Raw genomic sequence first — 19,377 nt, 5'->3', positions numbered from 1 at the left:
CTGGGCCTGTCACAGCCCACAGCGTTAAAAAAAGGAACGGCCTAAAAAGTGGCCATTTGAAGCAGGCCCATCTGGCAGTGGCAGAGTGCCAGTCAACCAGTGCAACACTTTAGCCTTTTCCAACTATCGAGTAGTCACACCAGTGCAACACTTTAGCCTTTTCCAACTATCGAGTAGTTAATGGGTGAAGGAATTCCAGCTGGAGGAGCATTTTTTCTTCGTGAAATTTATATTTTCTATGGCAAGTAGGGAGACATGTTTGGCCAAGTCCTCCCAGATTACCATGATTTGTTGGAAAAGTGAATTTTTAAGTTACTACACTTAGACCTATGATGTCAGGTAGGTTGGGTGCTGTTGATTGTTTGGGAAAGTTATTTGGCACTTGCACAAGTGCAGAATCCAGCACACTATCTAGTTTGTACGATTTTCTCACAGTTTTGAGCTTGAGAAGGTTAGCAGGTGGGGGGATTTATAATATGAAATTATTGTACTAACTTAATAAAGAATTGGAATACAAAAATGAAACAGTGAATGCAAGTGGGAAGAAAGAGAAATAGGCAAGAAAGTTTCCATCTATGTGTTATTTCCCGGAGGGACAATCTAGACAAGTAATATAGAGGTCCTTCTGCCGATCGCAGAGAATATAGTGTTTATAGGTTGTTTGAAACTCTGTGATACCAAGAGTTGTCAATTAAGCCAACATTTGGTATTTACCTGAAATTCTGGGTAAGAAAGCTTAGCAGGGGAGACACAAACCACACCACCTTGATTAGCACCATGAATAGCATAGGTGTCCATTTTTAGGAAATGTCTGAGATCGAAAGGTTCCCCTTTGTGTCAGTTAACACTGAATCCCTAAAATCAAATTAATATTAAAGTAATGAAGTTTCCACTTGGGCTTTTCCTGTCCCAGGTGGCAGTCCCACCAAAACAAATGTGGTATTGATTTATTTTTGGGATCCACATGGACATGCTAAGCGATGGTTTGACTTATCATTCTCTACAAATTCCAAACGTTTTATCCCAGGAGTAAGAGGCGATTCTGTTCTCTGAAGCAAAGTTTTACGTCTGAAGGGATTCTCTGTAAAAAACGGTGTCTGAATCTGTAAAAAACGGTGTCTGAATCCGCAAACACTACAACGGACTGGACTCCACCGGATACCTAGCTTTTAGAAAAGTAAAGTGATGGTATGTTTCCTTGAATGTTTCTACCTTGAAGAAAAAAATAGAAGTCAACTATCACCACAAAAGTATCGCATCCTAATATATATTCCTCACTTTGCAGTTCATGTTTTGTGGCCTTTTCGGCCCTGGGCGATGGGACCACCCACACAGTTGCGGAATCAAGAGAGAGAGAGAGGACCAGATAGCTAGTCCTTATCCCCGGGGTAATATGTGATTTAATCAAAAGGAGACTAGCTCATATTTATTTAAGATTACAAAAACAAGAAGACTCTGGTATGTTTCATCACGGAGTGGGAACACCTGGTGAGTGTGTTCATAAAGCCCTCACCCACCAACCTAGTTGGTGGCATGCTTCATCATCGGGCCCACCCAGTAGCACCTAGCGTGCTCCGGGTGTGCTTCAACGCCTGATTACAGCGGAGCTGGTATTTGCTGAGTGTGCAGTGAAGATAGTTAAGAAAGTGATGTTAAAAAGGCTAGGCGGGGGTCCCAGTACCCGAGGGTAAAATTAGACTTTAATACCTGGGCCTCCGTCAGCGGTTAAAATAAGGCTAGGGGATGTAAGTGGCGAGTTACGACCTCTCACATCCAATGGGTCAACATGTTTCAGCCAGTGCCTTATGACTAAGCTGGCTTTCTTCAGGACCTAAATAAAAAAAAAAGGGGTGTGTGTAAATAAACTAGTGGGAGTGTGGTTTTAGACTATGTGTCTACACGCCCTAAAGTGTATCTATGTGTGAGAGGGGGGATTCCCTTCTCAAGACCACCTGTACATATAACATATAGGGACAAAAGACAAAACATACAAGGAGAAAATATAGAGTCATTCGGATGTACAGAGTCGTGCACATCTGATAGCCGGCACTATAGCGGATTCATGTGGGCTATAGGCGACTAGAGTGTGATGATATTGGTGGTACCATCACGGTGAGAATCGCACTTGTAACTCGAGGGTGAAGTGATTAAAAGACCGGAAAAACATAGTGCATTGGTGTAGAGCGGCGCATGAGGGCACTCTTACGCTAGTTTTTGCTCAGTCTGACCTCAAGGTTGGGAGGTGGCAAGGGCTTGACCCTAAGGGGACAAACGTTTACCATACTGATTAGGGAGACCTGTAAGGGAGAGAAAAGCGCTTACCAGGAGTCGTGGTGGTTGTATCTCATACTCACAGCCTTTCTGGGCAGAGCCTGCTCTGGACCTGTAGTGCCTCCTTCGCATACCGGTGAGGAGTGACCGTTTCCCGGGTCTTAAATAGTCCGGTTAATTGGATAACCAAAGGCACCTGCAGGTTTGGGAGGCAATAGTAAAAAGACTCTGGTGTCCGAGTCATAGTGCCTGACGAGGGTATGGGCGCCTGGTGAGCGCGAGCGCAATAGCGTTCAGACGCGCTAGAGTGCCTGCATTGTTGTAGGCGTTTCCCAAGCGGGGAACTAGTGCGCGGTATGCGCACATGCGCAGTACGCCGGGTGTGGTCTGCGCATGTGCGGGGTTGTAGTGTCACCGCCGCGCATGCGCTATGGTAGGACAAGGAGACCTCCGAGTCCCAAATGATCATGGGACACTCAGGGTGTCGATGATACTACTGTGAGGCTGATTAATAAAGGGGGGGGGAGGCGGGGAGCGTCATAGGGGACAGTCTGTACTATTCTCAGGGGCAACAGCAGTGTATAATCCTGGTATGTTACCAGAGAGCGAACCACTGGTATTTCGTAAGTCGGTAGGGGGTCACTCACTGGTGGGAGTAAGGGACAATATGTACATTTCTCTGGGGCAATGACAGGTAACCAGAGAGCGAACCATAGTTGTATCGTATGACGGCATGGGGGTCACTCACTGGTGGGTCAGTGAATTCCAAGGAATGGCATCGTTCAATCCCTGGGTGGCTGTGGAAAGGCGGTAGATCCATCGTTGTTCTGCCTGTAGCAGTCTTTTGTCATTGTCCACGATGCCTTCAGGGACTTGTTCTATGACCGTCCAAGTTAGGTCATTGGGCGTGTGACCTTGAGTGATAAAATGGTTGGTCATTCTGCTGATGTTCTTTTTACATCTTATGGTACTCCGGTGTTCTGTTATCCGTGTCTTTATTTTACGTGTGGTCATTCCAATGTACCGGAGTCCACATGTACATGTAATAAGGTAGACAAGGTTGCGAGAGTTACAATTTGTGTGGCTACGCTGGGTCCACACCTTGTTAGGCTCCAGATCCAGAGTCTTGGTATGAGTGGTTAGGTGACACACACTACAGTCATTGCAGGGGTAATGCCCGGTGACCTTTGGGAGGCCCCATATGTTCACGAGGGTGTTGGTGGCAGGTTGGGGTGGTGGTCTTGGGCGGGTACTGACCAGACGGTCTTTAAGATTGTTGCATCTCTTGTATGCGAATCTAGGGATGTCCCATTTTCTCTGTCCTGAATTGATTATTTTCCAGTGCTTTCTTATGATTTTTGACACTTCATTTGATGCTGTGTTGTAGGTCGTGACACAGGTGATTGGTTGAGTGTCTTGGTCTTTGGTTACAGTCTCAAGTAGGGCTTCCCGGTTCTGGTTTCTCGCCCTCTTCTGGGTTTTGTTGATGATGGACTTCGGATAACCGCGTTGTGCCAACTTGGTGGCCAATTCTGCAGACTGTTTTTTGTAGTCAGAGATGTTGGTGCAGTTTCTGCGTATGCGCAGAAATTGTCCGTAAGGCAAGTTCTCTCTGAGTGGGCGGGGGTGGAAGCTAGTGAAGTCAAGCAATGAGTTCCTTGCTGTTGGTTTGTAATAAGTTGTCGTGATCAGGGTGCCATCCTTGACTGTAATGTCCAGGTCTAGGAAAGGGAGATGGTTGTTACTTGCAGTGCAGGTAAATTTGAGGTAGGGGTCCCTGTTGTTTAGCCAGATCATGAATGTATCCAGGTCAGAGTGGGTACCCTGCCAGACCACCAAGATATCATCTATATACCTGCGCCAGCTCAGGATATGGTTGAAGTAGGGGTTGGTGTCAGTCGCTATGTGACACTCTTCAAAATGGTGGACGTATAGTCCCGCTACGCTGGGAGCGAAGACACTGCCCATAGACGTCCCATTAGTTTGTAGGTAGAGGGTACCGTCAAACTCAAAGTAGTTTTCTTTGAGTGCCAGGGTGGCACAAGCCAGTACGAAGGCCCTGGGGGTGTGGTATTCCCAGTTGGTCGCCATCAGGATGTCATGGAGTACTTTGAGAGTGGCATCTTGTGGGAGGCTGGTGTACAGACTCTCCACGTCCAGGCCTACCAGTAGTTGTGTGGCAGGGTTGAATTCTTTGTTGTTCAAGACTTGTGCTTGGTGTCTTTGATGTACGTCGGTGTCGACTGCACTAAGGGATTTAAGAAAAAGTCACAGTAGCGTGACAGTGGTTCCAGTAGGGAATTAATGCCCGACACAATGGGTCTACCAGGAGGGGGGCTTACCCCTTTATGTACTTTGGGTACAGTGTAAAAGTATGGAATCCTGGTGTTTTGGGGACAGAGATAGTCTGCTTCCTGTTTGGAGATATATTCAGCATCCGCTGCTTGTTTGACTAATGTGTGAATTGTAGTCCGTAATTCACTTGTTGGGTCATGGTTCAGTCGTCGATAATTTCTGTTGTCACTCAGTAATCTGCGACACTCCATGTCGTAGTCTTGCTTGTCTTGGAGGACGATGCCTCCCCCTTTGTCCGCCGGTTTTATAATGATCAGGGGATTATCTTGTAGGCGTTGTAGTGTCTTCCTGTCATCCCAGGATAGATTGTTGAAGTGGTTGGTAGGGTTTAATCTCTCTACATCGTTGTACACAGCCTGTTCAAATGTTATGATTTCGGGGGGAATGGCAGAGGGTGGTGGTACAAACGTGGATTTTAGTCGGAGTCCTGTGACGTTGGGGTTGTCATGGACTGGTTCTATTTCAGGGATGGGTTTTTCAAAAAAAGACTTCAGTTTTAGTTTCCTGAAGAATTGTGCCAGTTCCACGTGTAGTTTAAATTTATCAAGTCTCGTAGTTGGAACAAACGACAAGCCTTTTTCAAGTATTGATTGTTCTTTAGAGGTCAGGGGTGTGCTGGACAGGTTGAAAACCAGTGAGGGTTGGTCGTGTGGTCTCACTGTTTGCTCGTTCCCGGGGTTGCCTCTTTCGTTTTCTGGCGAGTGTTTGCACTGACTGGGTTCTCCTCTCCGCCCCAGTGTACTTGCAGTTGTTGTGGGTTTGTTCTTCTTCTGCCCCGTGCTCCTCTGCCCCGTCCTAAAAAAGGGATGTGTGGTCCCTGGTTGCCTGTAAATAAGGGCATGGGCCCGGGAGGGTACATGGGCGGGAAGCCAAAATAGGGGTTTTGTATGGGGCCAAAATTAGGTGGGAAACCGTGGAATTGTCCCGGTTGTCCTCCTTGCCAATTGTTCTGCCAACGTTGTCCACGTCTGCCGCGTCCACCCCGTTTCGTCGAGCCATTGCTGGAACCACTAGAGACGGAGCTGTCATCCCCTGAAGTGTTAGACATGCTGGTATTCTTGTTCTGAGGGGTGTAATCCTCTTCTGAGTATGGGTAGACTTTGGCGTAACTGAATTTTTTCAGATCTTTGTCAAATTTCTTTATTTTGGCCTGGGTAAGGTAGTCTTTATAATCGTTTATATCTTTATTCTGTTCATCCAATTTCTTTTTGTAAGCGGTTATGGTGGCTTTGAAGGGACTTTCCGTGGCTTGGATTTCCACTAGAAAGGCTTCTGAAAGGCGTTTTGCTGTTTTTATAATAAGGATCATCCAGTCCCTGGTGCAGTGCCAGGCGATCTGGGCCCAGTCCTTCCTGAAGGTAGGGTCGTCGAGGAAGATACACACACCCCTTTTTTTTTTATTTAGGTCCTGAAGAAAGCCAGCTTAGTCATAAGGCACTGGCTGAAACATGTTGACCCATTGGATGTGAGAGGTCGTAACTCGCCACTTACATCCCCTAGCCTTATTTTAACCGCTGACGGAGGCCCAGGTATTAAAGTCTAATTTTACCCTCGGGTACTGGGACCCCCGCCTAGCCGTTTTAACATCACTTTCTTAACTATCTTCACTGCACACTCAGCAAAATACCAGCTCCGCTGTAATCAGGTGTTGAAGCACACCCGGAGCACGCTAGGTGCTACTGGGTGGGCCCGATGATGAAGCATGCCACCAACTAGGTTGGTGGGTGAGGGATTTATGAACACACTCACCAGGTGTTCCCACTCCGTGATGAAACATACCAGAGTCTTCTTGTTTTTGTAACCTTAAATAAATATGAGCTAGTCTCCTTTTGATTAAACCACCCACACAGTGCCATTATGTGAAGAATGGTGGGCACGCAAGATGTTCGAACATTTGTTATGTACCATTGAAACACTCTATAACTTGGCTTCCAAATATAAGTCAGTGTTCACACAAAACAAATTTAAAAAAAAATGCTGTTATTTGTTTGTTGTTGTTGGTAATCGAAAACGTGAGTAATATAATTAACCCATATCCCTAAACTTAGATCCTTGGGTACATTACACAAATACATAGGGTAAGTAAGCCTGTAGGACTCCCTGGGTCTCTAGATTTCAGAAAGCCCATGGACAGCAGGGTTCCCTGGCTGCAGCAGACCCCAGGACCCAATTCCTGTAAACAATACAGCATGCCGGCAGTGTGGCTTTGTCAAGGGCACCAGCTTAAACTTGAGGTGGCATAGTGTAAAAAGATCACTCAACATGCACACGACTGAGAAGTGCTGCTGAAGTAGCATGACGTCAGACAGGGAAGATAGCATTGTATATAATCTCATAGTTCAGAAACTACTAATCTCTATCATGCGGCGAAAACCTGGGGTGAGCATTGATGTGTGTGAGTGGGTAGCACAAATGCAAGGCACGTATGCAAATCTCGACTTAGGCAGGTTTGAGTTTTTTTGAGCATTGCAATAAAATGCTGTTCCAGAATGTCACAGCAGCACGCCCAGAAAAATACTTTATTCATTTTCATTGATACACAAACACAAAATGTCACTGGTCAGCCCACCAAGCACCTATCCATGCCCACAAGCTGTTTGATTTCCCTGTCCAAAGCATAAAGTTCAAGGTGTGGGCAGGCTAATATGCATGAGCCGTGAATACTGTACAACACACATCATACTGATAAAATACTGCAAAAGCATCTTCGGAGCAAAGAGACCCTTCCTTAGCGTAATCAGGCATTTGAAGGGTGCTCTCTTATCTTACCGATAACTAATGTTATTGCAACATGTGTGGGCAATTATGTTATGTCAGTTTGGTCGTGAAGTGATGCAGGTCACAGTTGCTTACACGCAACATAACATGCGTATTTGTACCTCTGAGCAGAGAGACATGCGTGGCACTGCCATTTAAAACAAAAATGTATTGCGTTTCTCATTTAAACAGAGACAACCCAAATACATTAACACCATTAAAGACAGAGTATAAAAAGGTGGTAAAATGTTCTTAAATATGGTTTTCAGTAGGAGAACGTTCAGCATTCAATTCCAGTGGTTCACTGTGTGGGGAAGATAATGCCATCTACATGAGGGTGCCAGGAGGATATAAAACAACGAGGGAAAGAAAGTTCATGTTTACCCAAACCCTTGTAATTATCTAGTCTCAAGTATTCCAATTCAAGGTCAGCCCATTGTGGTATTAATTTCAACTATGTCTGAACGCGTGGGCATTTGGGTGGTTTCCAGGTAGTCGCTGTGCACCTTTTGACCAGAATCAATGCTAGATCTAAGAATGTAGGAACTATTTACCCTTCTGTGGTCGAGAATGCAGATCCAATAGACAACATTTCGATCAAACAGTGCTATCCTACCAGTCGTTCGCACGAGGGTATCTGTTACTGAGGACCTAAAACTCTCAGGGTCCGACAGGAGCAGCTCATGTGATAGAAGTCAGCAAGCCTTTCTCCACATCCGGAGTCTTATGCATTCGTGGTCCTGACATTCAGGGGCGTAACACAGGCCCCCGCAGCCCCCGCAGTGCGGGGGGGCCCTGCGCTCCAGGGGCCCCGCAGGGGCCCCTGAGTCTGAGCAGAGCTAGCAAGGCACACCACGTCATCTTCTCAATTACTTAAGATGCAGGCCGGGGGCCGGCCTCTTAATAATTGGTGTCCAGGCCCGGCCCCGGGCCTCTGAAAGTGTACCAGGTAGGGGGGGTGAGGGGGGAGAGAGCAGGGGCGTAACAAACACCCCCGCGGTGCGGGGCCTCCAGTCTCCAGTAGATGAAGGGGGCCCCTCAGCTGAGCTCTCCGGTAGAGAGCTGTGTCTCTCTCTCTGAAGCAGCTGCTGCCTGAAGCCTGCTCCTTGCTCCTCGCGCTGCTGACCTTTGACTGAAGAGAAACAAAGTATCAACTTCCATTGTTTCTCTTCAGTCAAAGCCACGAGCCAGGCCCGGAAAGAGGAGGGGGTGGGGGCCCTAGGATAGTGCATTCTTCTTTGAGAAGGGAGGAGGCCAGGGCTGTGAGGGGTGAGGGGTGGGGGAGGGGGGTTGTCAGGGTTTGGGGGCCTACATGGACTGGGGACCTCTTAATGTGATTGTGGCACCCTTAAAAAACTATTGTGGCACCCTTAAAAAAACTGCTTCCCTTCCTCTCCCCTACAAGTTATCTAAAGACACAATTACAATGCTGAAGCTGGCTCGGTGTTTCCACATCAGCATTTTAAAAGCATGCTTACCTTTTCTGGATGATTTCAGCCGGCTCGACCACGCATGTCTAACATGCGAAAGTGAAAGCGATTTGCACACCCTTCTTGAGTGGGCCCCGGTAAATGTGGAGAGCTGGCATGCTGCGAAGACGCAGTGTTCTGCTATGTGCTTGTGCACATGTTCCATTGGTGAATTATAATTATTAAAAAGAACTCCAGATGCAGAAGCACTTCCTCAGCCACCAAGTTTGGGACAAGGAACGAGACAGTGAGTAGTTTCTTTTTATTGTTGAAAGGTGATACAGAGGTCTCGGTGTAATGCGATAATGGGCCTGCAAGTAAGGGAAGATTATCTCTGTTCAGACAGCCTGTAGGTCCTTTCTCCAACATACGTGCCTGTGTAATATAATTTGTAATCACGGTGACATTTTTAAGAACTTTTATATATAATAGAAATTGTGTTTTCCGACAAGTCATGGTTCTTTTAAACAAAATACAATTTTAATTGCTTGCTTTATCGTAGTCAGTTTCACGCTCACCCTGACATCTGTTTAAGTCCTCCAAGTCATTTGTTATTCTCTCGTGTACCAAGTCAACCTACCCTCTGAGTTCGGAAAGCTGAGTTACAGTGACAATCGTTATGTACAGCACATAGAGGTGTCAAAATGGCATTTGTACAAACATTAATTTTTATTGTGAGAGAACAGCATCCTCATTAAAACATGAATGCATGTGAGGGTGATGTGCTATCTGCCCACCCTTGTTTGGGCGATATATTGTTGGTAGTTCTTAGTATTTAGTGTGTATCCTTGGCTTGGGATGGTGGCACTTTCCTTGTATAGCCAGAGTACATATGGATACTGGATGAAAACTGCAAACTGATAGTAGAGCACCTGCCATGCATTTACTAAAAATAAAAAGCTTGTCTATTAGGTCAAAATTATTTTGTTTGAAGAAAGTGATCAGCTTACGTTTTGGAGTCCAGGCGGAGGGGGGGAAGGGTGTAAGGCACAGGGGAGAAGGGTGCAAGGCACAGGGGAGAAGGGTGCAAGGCACAGGGGAGAAGGTTGCAAGGCAGAGGGGAGAAGGTTGCAAGGCAGAGAGGAGAAGGGTGCAAGGCGGAGAGGAGAAGGGTGCAAGGCAGAGAGGAGAAGGGTGCAAGGCAGAGAGGAAAAGGGTGCAAGGCAGAAAGGAGAAGGGTGCAACGGGGAGAGGGAGAAGGGTGCAAGGCGGAGGGGAGAAGGGTGCAAGGCGGAGGGAAGAAGGGTGCAAGGCAGAGAGGAGAAGGGTGCAAGGCAGAGAGGAGAAGGGTGCAAGGCAGAGAGAAGGGTGCAAGGCAGAGAGGAGAAGGGTGCAAGGTGGAGAGGAGAAGGGTGCAAGGTGGAGAGGAGAACGGTGCAACGGGGAGGGGAGAAGGGTGCAAGGCAGAGAGGAGAAGGGTGCAAGGCAGAGAGGAGAAGGGTGCAAGGCAGAGAGGAGAAGGGTGCAAGGCAGAGGGGAGTAGGATGCAAGGCAGAGGGGAGAAGGGTGCAAGGCAGAGAAGGGTGCAAGGCGGAGAGGAGAAGGGTGCAAGGTGGAGAGGAGAAGGGTGCAAGGTGGAGGGGAGAAGGGTGCAAGGCAGAGGGGAGAAGGGTGCAAGGCAGAGAGGAGAAGGGTGCAAGGCAGAGAGGAGAAGGGTGCAAGGCAGAGAGGAGAAGGGTGCAAGGCAGAGGGGAGTAGGATGCAAGGCAGAGAGGAGGAGGGTGCAAGGCGGAGGGGAGAAGGGTGCAAGGCAGAGAGAAGAAAAGTACAAGGCGGAGGGAGAAGGGTGCAAGGCAGAGAGGAGAAGGGTGCAAGGTGGAGGGGAGAAGGGTGCAAGGCAGAGAGGAGAAGGGTGCAAGGCGGAGGGGAGAAGGGTGCAAGGCAGAGAGGAGAAGGGTGCAAGGCAGAGAGGAGAAGGGTGCAAGGCAGAGGGGAGTAGGATGCAAGGCAGAGAGGAGAAGGGTGCAAGGCGGAGGTGGAGAAGGGTGCAAGGGGGAGGGGGAGAAGGGTCCAAGGGGGAGGACAAGAAGGGTGCTGCAAGGCAGAGGGGAGAAGGGTGCAAGGGGGATGGAGATGAAGTTAAAAATGTGCCCCCCGGAAACAATTGTGCGGATGCCCATGGAACGCACACTACTTTGTGAGAGAGAGTGGGAGAGAGTGGGAGAGAGTGGAGAGAGAGAGGAGAGAGAGAGAGTGGAGAGAGAGAGTGGAGAGAGAGAGTGGAGAGAGAGAGTAGAGAGCGAGAGTAGAGAGAGAGAGTGAAGAGAGAGTGAGGGTGGAGAGAGAGAGTAGAGAGAGAGAGTGGAGAGAGAGGAGAGAGAGAGAGTGGAGAGAGAGTGGAGCTAGACAGTGGAGAGAGAGATAGTGGAGAGAGCATGGAGACAGTGGAGAGAGTGAGCGAGAGAGTGGAGAGAGTAGAGAGAGTGGAGGGAGACAGTGGAGAGAGAGTGGAGAGAGAGTGGAGAGAGAGAGTGGAGGGAGAGAGAGTGGAGGGAGAGAGAGTGGAGAGAGAGAGTAGAGAGAGGGAGTGGAGAGAGAGTAGAGAGAGAGAGTTGAGAGAGAGTAGAGAGAGAGTGGAGCTAGACAGTGGAGAGAGAGTGGAGAGAGAGAGAGAAGGTGGAGAGAGCGACAGTGGAGAGAGAGAGTGGAGAGAGAGAGTGGAGAGAGAGAGAAGAGAGAGAGTGGAGAGATAGAGAGAGAGAGAGAGAAGAGAGAGAGTGGAGAGAGAGAGAGAGAGAGAGAGTGAGGGAGAGAGAGAGGAGAGAGAGAGAGTGGAGCGAGAGAGAGAGGGAGAGAGAGAGGAGAGAGAGTGGAGAGAGGGAGAGAGTGGAGAGAGAGTGGAGGGAGACAGTGGAGGAGACAGTGGAGAGTGGAGAGAGAGAGAGAGGAGAGAGAGAGAGGAGAGAGAGTGGAGGGAGAGTGGAGGGCGAGAGTGGAGGGCGAGAGTGGAGGGAGACTGTGGAGGAGACAGTGCAGAGAGAGAGTGGAGAGAGAGAGTAGAAAGAGAGTGGAGAGAGAGTGGAGCTAGACAGTGGAGAGAGTGAGCGAGAGAGTGGAGAGAGAGTAGAGAGAGTGGAGGGAGACAGTGGAGAGAGAGTGGAGATAAAGACAGTGGATAGAGAGTAGAGAGAGAGTGGAGAGAGTAGAGAGAGAGTGGAGAGAGAGAGTGGAGGGAGAGAGAGTGGAGAGAGAGAGAGTGGAGAGAGAGAGTGGAGAGAGAGTAGAGAGAGAGAGTTGAGAGAGAGTAGAGAGAGAGAGTGGAGAGAGAGTGGAGAGAGAGAGAGAAAGTGGAAAGAGAGACAGTGGAGAGAGAGTGGAGAGAGAGAGAGAAAGTGGAAAGAGAGACAGTGGAGAGAGAGAGAGAGAGAGAAGAGAGAGAGTGGAGAGATAGAGAGAGAGAGAGAAGAGAGAGAGTGGAGAGAGAGAGAGAGAGTGAGGGGAAAGAGAGAGGAGAGAGAGAGAGTGGAGCGAGAGAGAGAGAGTGAGGGGAGAGAGAGAGGAGAGAGAGAGAGTGGAGCGAGAGAGAGAGAGAGAGAGGAGAGAGAGACAGTGGAGGAGACAGTGGAGAGAGAGAAGGGAGAGAGAGTGGAGAGAGAGAGAGTGGAGAGAGAGAGAGAGGAGAGAGGAGAGGGAGAGGAGAGAAAGTGGAGAGAGAGTGGAGGGAGAGTGGAGGGAGAGAGTGGAGGGAGACAGTGGAGGAGGCAGTGCAGAGAGAGAGTGGGGAGAGAGTAGAAAGAGGGTGGAGAGAGAGTAGATAGAAGGTGGAGAGAGGGTGGAGAGAGAGTGAGACAGAGAGTGAGCGAGAGAGAGTGAGAGAGAGAGAGTGAGAGAGTGAGAGAGTGAGAGAGTGGAGTGAGTGAGTGGAGAGAGAGAGTGGGAGCGTGGAGAGAGAGAGTGGAGAGAAAGAGAGTGGAGACAAAGTAGAGAGAAAGTGTGAAGGGAGAGAGGGTGGAGAGAGTCGAGAGAGAGTGGAAAGAGTAGAGACAGTGGAGGGAGACAGTGGCGAGAGAGTGGAGAGAGAGTAGAGAGAGAGAAAGTGGAGAGAGAGACAGTGGAGAGAGTGGATAGACAGTGGAGATGGAGTGGACAGAGTTGAGAGAGAGAATGAAGAGAGAGAGTAGAGACTGGCTGACTGACTCAGAGACTGAATACTGACTGACTGAGAGAATGACTGGCTGAGAAACTGACAGATAGAGAGAGAGCGAGGCTGGCTGACTAAGAGAGTGACTGACTGACTAACAGAGAGAGAGAGAGACTGATTGAGAGTGAGACTGACTGAGGTAGAGAAATACTGACTGACAGAGAGAGAGACAGAGAGAGAGGCAGAGACTGACTGACTGAGAGAGATAGACGGATTGACTGCGAGAGAGACTGACTGACTGAGAGAGACTGACTGACTGAGAGAGACTGACAGAGAGAGAGAGAGAGACTGACTGAGAGGGGGACTGACAGGGAGAGAGAGAGAGACTGACTGAGGTAGAGAGAGAATGACTGACTGAGAGAGACTGACTGACTGGGAGAGAGAGAGACTGACTGGGAGAGAACGAGACTGACTGACAGAGAGAGAGACTAAGAGAGAGAGAGAGACTGGGAGACTTACTGGCTGAGAGAGAGACTGGCAGAGAGAGAGAGACTGACAGAGAGAGAGACTGACAGAGAGAGAGACTGACAGAGAGATTGACTGACAGAGACTGACAGAGAGAGAGACAGAGACTGACAGAGAAAGAGAGACTGACTGACAGACAGAGAGACTGACTGACAGAGAGAGACTAACTGAGAGAGACTGACTGACAGAGAGACTGACTGACACAGAGAGAGACTGACAGAGAGAGTCACTGACTAAGGGAGAGAGAGACTGACTGAGAGAGACTGGCTGACTGCGAGAGAGAGAATGCCTAACTGAGAAAGACTGACAGAGGGAGAGAGAGACTGTCTGGAAGACTGACTGACTGAGAGAGAGAGACTAAGAGAGAGACTGACAGACAGAGAGACTGACTGAGAGAGACAGACGGACTCACTGAGAGAGACTGACAGAAAGAGAGAGAGACTGACAGAGAGAGAGAGAGACTGCGAGAGAGAGAGAGAGACTGCGAGAGAGACTGACAGGGAGAGAGACTGACAGAGAGCGGGACTGACTGAGAGAGACTGACAGAGAGAGAGAGAGAGAGAGAGAGGCCGACTGACTGACAGACTGACAGAGAGAGAGAGACGGACTGACTGACAGAGACTGACTGACTAGGAGAGACTGAATGACAGAGAGAGATAGACTGACTGACTGAGAGAGAGAGACTGACTGACTGAGAGACTGACAGAAAGAGAGAGATAGAGAGACTGACAGAGCCAGAGAGAGACCGACTGATGGACAGACCGACAGAGAGAGACTGAATGACAGAGAGAGATAGACTGACTGACTGAGAGAGAGAGACTAACTGACTGAAAGAGAGAGACTGACTGACTGAGAGAGAGAGAGACTGAAAGAGAGAGACTGACTGACTGAGCGAGAGAGAGAGAAAGCGAGACTGTGATGGAATTGGGGTCAGAGTGTGTATGAAGCTATGCAATGCCTCTTAAGATTGCTATTGTCTACTAATAAAAATGCATTATCAAAATGTGCTCTTTGTAGTTACATCTGCTTTTGAAATACTGCATTGTCGCTTTGTCTAATGTTTTAAAACGGAAACCAGAAGGAGCAGTGGATGCACTTTTGTCAAAACTGAACAATCAGTGGGCCTGATGTTGTATATCATGACAGGAGTCTGCATCAGGAAACCCACCTAAAATTGGGCAAACTTCCCCGGCCTACAGATGGCAGGGACCCTGTAATGAATGGACCACCACCTATGATAGCCTGCGGACAGACTAAGCCCAACCTTTAACTCCACCATCCAGTGTTACTTATAACGGCTGGATTGGTGACAGTGGCGTAACAATCGCCCCACATCCCCTGCAGTATGGCGGGTAGCTGGCCTGAGAGCTCTAGACTGGCACGGAGAATGGGGGGGCCCCCTCCATGAAGTTTGCAGGGGGGCCCCCTCAAGTTTCGTTACGCCACTGCTGACATTATGACAAAACTCCTCCATTTATTCATATTGAGCTAGTAATTTTCACTTGTGATGGATTTGTGTGAGGAGCAGGCGTGGTAGCCTTTTACCTGTTCCATGTTGTGAAGTACAAGGTGTGGGCTCAGCTCTGAGCCTCCTTGTATCTTCTACGGACTCATTCTCTAGCTCTCTCCTAGTCATAAACCAGACTGCCTAGACCCACATAAATGCAAACATGTTCATGATATCCACTTGGTGAGATGGCCGCCTGACTGCCAACTGTTGTAATTTACTCATGTTACTCTTGCAAAAACTCGAAGCCTGAATTTCTAAGATGTCATTGATGCATGCCAAGCAAGCATAATAATAATATGATACTTAACTGTGTTATTTCCTTGCACAATTTGTTGAGGTCGATTGTAATATACATTATTCTGTTGACTGGTGATAAACGGGGCCTTGTTTTTGTGATCTGTACGAAAAACAAAGACATTCCAAAGTTACATACACACAATTCAGCTAAAACGTCGTTCTTTATCATATGGTAATATATTTTACATGTTATAAAAATAAAAGTTTTATTAGCAGAGCCACTGCTTTTAAAAGTTTGATATTTTATAATACTCGTTGGTATAGTTAGGCTACGTAAGAAGCATTTTTGAGATTTGCTGCTGCGAGGTCATAGTTAAATGTCCTTGTGATCAAAACCATTTTTAGCAGTGTTAATATTCACAACACTATATAGGTCTATTTATTGGTGTTGATTGCTTACCGTTAAAAACGGACAGACTCCTTTTTAAGGCTATACACACTCAGTTATTTTAAGCTACTAAACGCCAGACAGTCATATTCTAGTCCGATGTGCAATATTTACTGTAAAACCATTTATATGTGTTTATTGTATTTAACAAGTTCTTGGTGGTACCATAGACAAGCAAATTGTCGCAAAATTACAGGAAATCGAAAGTAATGAAAAAAAAAAAGACAGGTGGGCGCCTCTTTGTCCAGCAGAACCTTGGATTGGATGTCATCAACAAACATCAGAGCAGTGCAACCATGACTCCTAATGATCGCAAGAAGACGCCCTACATGCACGTTGAATAGCAGGGGCTTGAGGCACTACACAGCTGATGTTCTGCAGTTCAGATCTGGATGGTGGTATGCAGAACATCTGGGTGTGGTCCTACAGGACTGAGACAAACCAACTTTCTCCAGCTCTTGAGATGTCAGCCTCTTTAATTCCCTGGATGTGAATGGCATAATCCACCATATCAAATGCCACATACAGGCCAATGTCTAAAATAATAAGTCAATTTACTTTGATGATATTTTCTGTTGATGAGTAATCTTCCAGCAAATCCCACAACTTAACCGTTTACGAATACTCATGCTGGGACTTGACATTTTTTCACTGGAGGTGTAGTTTACTGGATGTGCTATGTGGCACTATTGCGGCATGAGCCTTGGATCAGTGTGATGTCATCAAATGAAATGATGAAGCAGGTGTATTAATGCACCAACCTGCATGGGTGACATCAGCTCCGCCTAACTTACCAGCCTACTATACCTCTCAAATGTTGGCAGAAGCTTGGCGGATGCAATTTCAACATGTGGTTTCATACACGGCAACACTGAAATTAGCGCGAGACTCTCAATTAATTTTAAAGTCAACGTGACATTAATTTGCTTTCTGCGCATATTTGAAGCACTATGTGTAAATAACACATGGCTCTGATGAAGATTTTGTCTATTAAGGTATTGCTGGCTTACTTTGTATTTTTGCTAATTTGAAGCACCCAATAAACATGAATTCTAGCATGGTAATATTTTTTTAAGTAATATTGTTTTGACCTCCCCTAGTCACATTAGCTGTATAACCTCTAGTAGGTCAATAGATATCATGAACAGATGTGTCTGTCAGTGACAAAGCCTCGGAACTATAGCAGCAGACTGCAGCCCAAAGCAGCAAGATGACCCAGGTGGGAGAAGGAGGGCGGGCAACTTTGATGCCCCACTTACCAAACTCAGGAGTGGTGAGGATTGTATCTCTCCAGAAGCCAGGACAAAATACAATTAAAAAAAAAAATTCATCAGAAAAAAGTCTTCTGAATAATTACCCTGAGCAAAAGCTGCTGTGGAAGGACTATCAGAAACCAATAGGAATATGACATATTTATCAGAAAGAATATTACTAAATGCAAGATGAACGCACATCTGATACATATTTCGTCACACAGATTCCGTAGCAAATATCACTCCCAAAGAAAATTCATACAAGTAGGTAGGCCTGGGAACATTTAATTATTGACCACAATAGTTTGATAGACTGCTCTAACAACTTAGTAAGCACCTTGTTTCTTTCACCTAAATCAAGGCACACATGCTTCTGAAAGTCTGAATTGAGGAGTAGTGAGTCACCTGACAAATACCATGATGCCCTTAAGTGGAGCACTTGTCTTCGCCTTTCCATTCATAGAGCAATCCGGGAGACAATCGAGGACCTGTGTTCGCTCTTTCATTTACAGGGCACCTAAAGGAGATTTAACAGTTCAAGAATAGTCTTGACCAATTTAGAACCAGAAAGTCTAATAAAAGACAAAGGTGATCAACTGTGACAAATTTGCTTCATTCTAGACCTAGTAATACTCAAAGTATGGTCCTGGGGCTGCATGCGGCCCTCCTGATCTTTATATGAGGCGCCCTGGTCAACAGCAGCACTAATCTGCTGTTTTCTTGACTAACATTGAGAAAGAAATTAAACAGGCAAGCATTTATTTAAAGGTTAATTGAAGTTAAAGAAAGGAAGTAACTAGTATTTTCCAGCACTGCTTAACTTTAGAAACACCTTTATTTTTAAAGACATCTTGCAGTAAAAGTGCAAAAATATGATAATGTCTCTTCAAAATTCAAAATGTGTATTTCAGTAACATGCAGAACCATTTCACCTTTGTACATAACATCAGTGCATTGAGAAATATTTTATAAAAGCAAGTTTTCAAACATGAATTTACAAACATTCATTCCTCCCCCCACCCTGACAAAAATGACAAAAGTGAACTAAGATGCAAGTCAGTTGTTAATTGTACTCTTTGGCAGGGTTCCTATTTCATATGAACAGTGTTAGACCTAGACCTTTGGCGTGGTTTCCCCCTGAATCTTCGCCTCTACCTCCTGTATTTTTGATGCTGTGCTGGATTTCGTTTTTGCTGGTTTAGATGCTTTGGGCACTTTGCCACTGCTGATCAGTGTCAAAGTGCAAGTGCTCCCTGAGTAAATTGTTATTGTGATTGGTTATCCATGATTGGTATTGTTGTATTACCAAGAAGTCCCTAGTAAAGTGCACTGAGTGTGCCAGGGCTGGTGATTCAAATGCTACTAGTGGGCCTGCAGCACTGATTGTGCCACCCACATGAGTAGCCTTAAAACGGTGTCTCTCAGGCCTGCCACCGGGGTGTCTGGGTGCAGTTGCTAACTGCCATGCTGCCCTGGCCAGTGTCCACACTGGCCAGGCCTAACCTTTCCCTCTGTGCACATTGGACACCCCTATGGAAGGCCCTAGGTACCCCCCTGGGCAGGGTGCAGTGTATCTGAAAGGTAGAGCTTGTACTGATGTGTGTGACATGCTCTGGTAGTGATTTACAGCCATTTTCGTTTTTCACTATTGAGAGGGCTATCTTGCCCATAGGCTATAATAGGGAATGCTGTGTATAATGTTTACCTGCATATCTTCCCATAGGAGCAAGATAGAAAATTAAAGTCTGGTATCCTTGAACTCAGACTTCAATAACACATCTTTTAGGAAGGCTGGTTTTTAAATCCTGTGTTTGAGAACAGCACTTTTAGAAAGTGGCTGTTCTCTTGTCTAACCTTTCTGTGTGCCTTGGCCTGTTTGCAAATTGACTGTCTGGTTTGTGAGTGACAGGGGCTGGGGAGCCCCCAGGAGGCTGGCTGAGTCAGCCCTAGGCTGAATAGCTGCATCTGCATCTTGAATGGTGGGAGGGGATAGCACCTGGGCCTGAATAGGGCTGTGCCTGCCTTCTACAATGCTACCTCCACCTCCTGCTGGGCGGCGGACGACCCTGCCCCTTTCTCTGAAAGGAAAGAAGTCAGGAAAACAAAGTGCTCCAGGACTGACCAGAACTGGTTCTGACTAAGCCAAGGCCTCTCTGCCTCCAGAGAACAAAGAAAAGGTAAAAAAAGGGCTACCCAGACTACAGAAAATTAGATCATCCTGGAATCAAGAAGGAACCACTGCCAAAGAGAAAGCTGGAAGACTGAAGAGGAAGGACTGTCCTGCTGTGTGTTTGTGGGCTGACCTGCAGTTGCTTTGCTGCCAAGGAGAGGGGAAGGACTTTGCTGTTGCTTTGTCCCCTTGCTTGAAGAGATCTCCAAGGGCCTGAGAAGAGCTGGCTCCCTGTTAAGAAGTCCCAGGAACAAAAGGACTTCACCCCCAGGTTCCCCCCTGAACTCTGCTGTATGAGTTC

General features: G+C 47.1%; 1 protein-coding gene across 1 annotated transcript in view; it reads right to left on the bottom strand.

The window, feature by feature from the left end:
- Positions 1 to 19,377, bottom strand: part of LRRIQ3 (leucine rich repeats and IQ motif containing 3) — a 418,548-nt gene that overhangs the window by 102,717 nt on the left and 296,454 nt on the right. Inside the window, 1 exon segment of the mRNA XM_078673417.1 lies at positions 15,277 to 15,365. Coding sequence (XP_078529543.1) covers positions 15,277 to 15,365 — 89 coding nt within the window.

This window comes from Lissotriton helveticus, chromosome 1_2, assembly GCF_964261635.1.
Source record: "Lissotriton helveticus chromosome 1_2, aLisHel1.1, whole genome shotgun sequence".
NCBI lineage: Eukaryota > Metazoa > Chordata > Amphibia > Caudata > Salamandridae > Lissotriton > Lissotriton helveticus.
The sequence above is the reverse complement of the archived record's forward strand: the minus strand, read 5'-3'. Positions and strand labels throughout refer to the sequence as shown.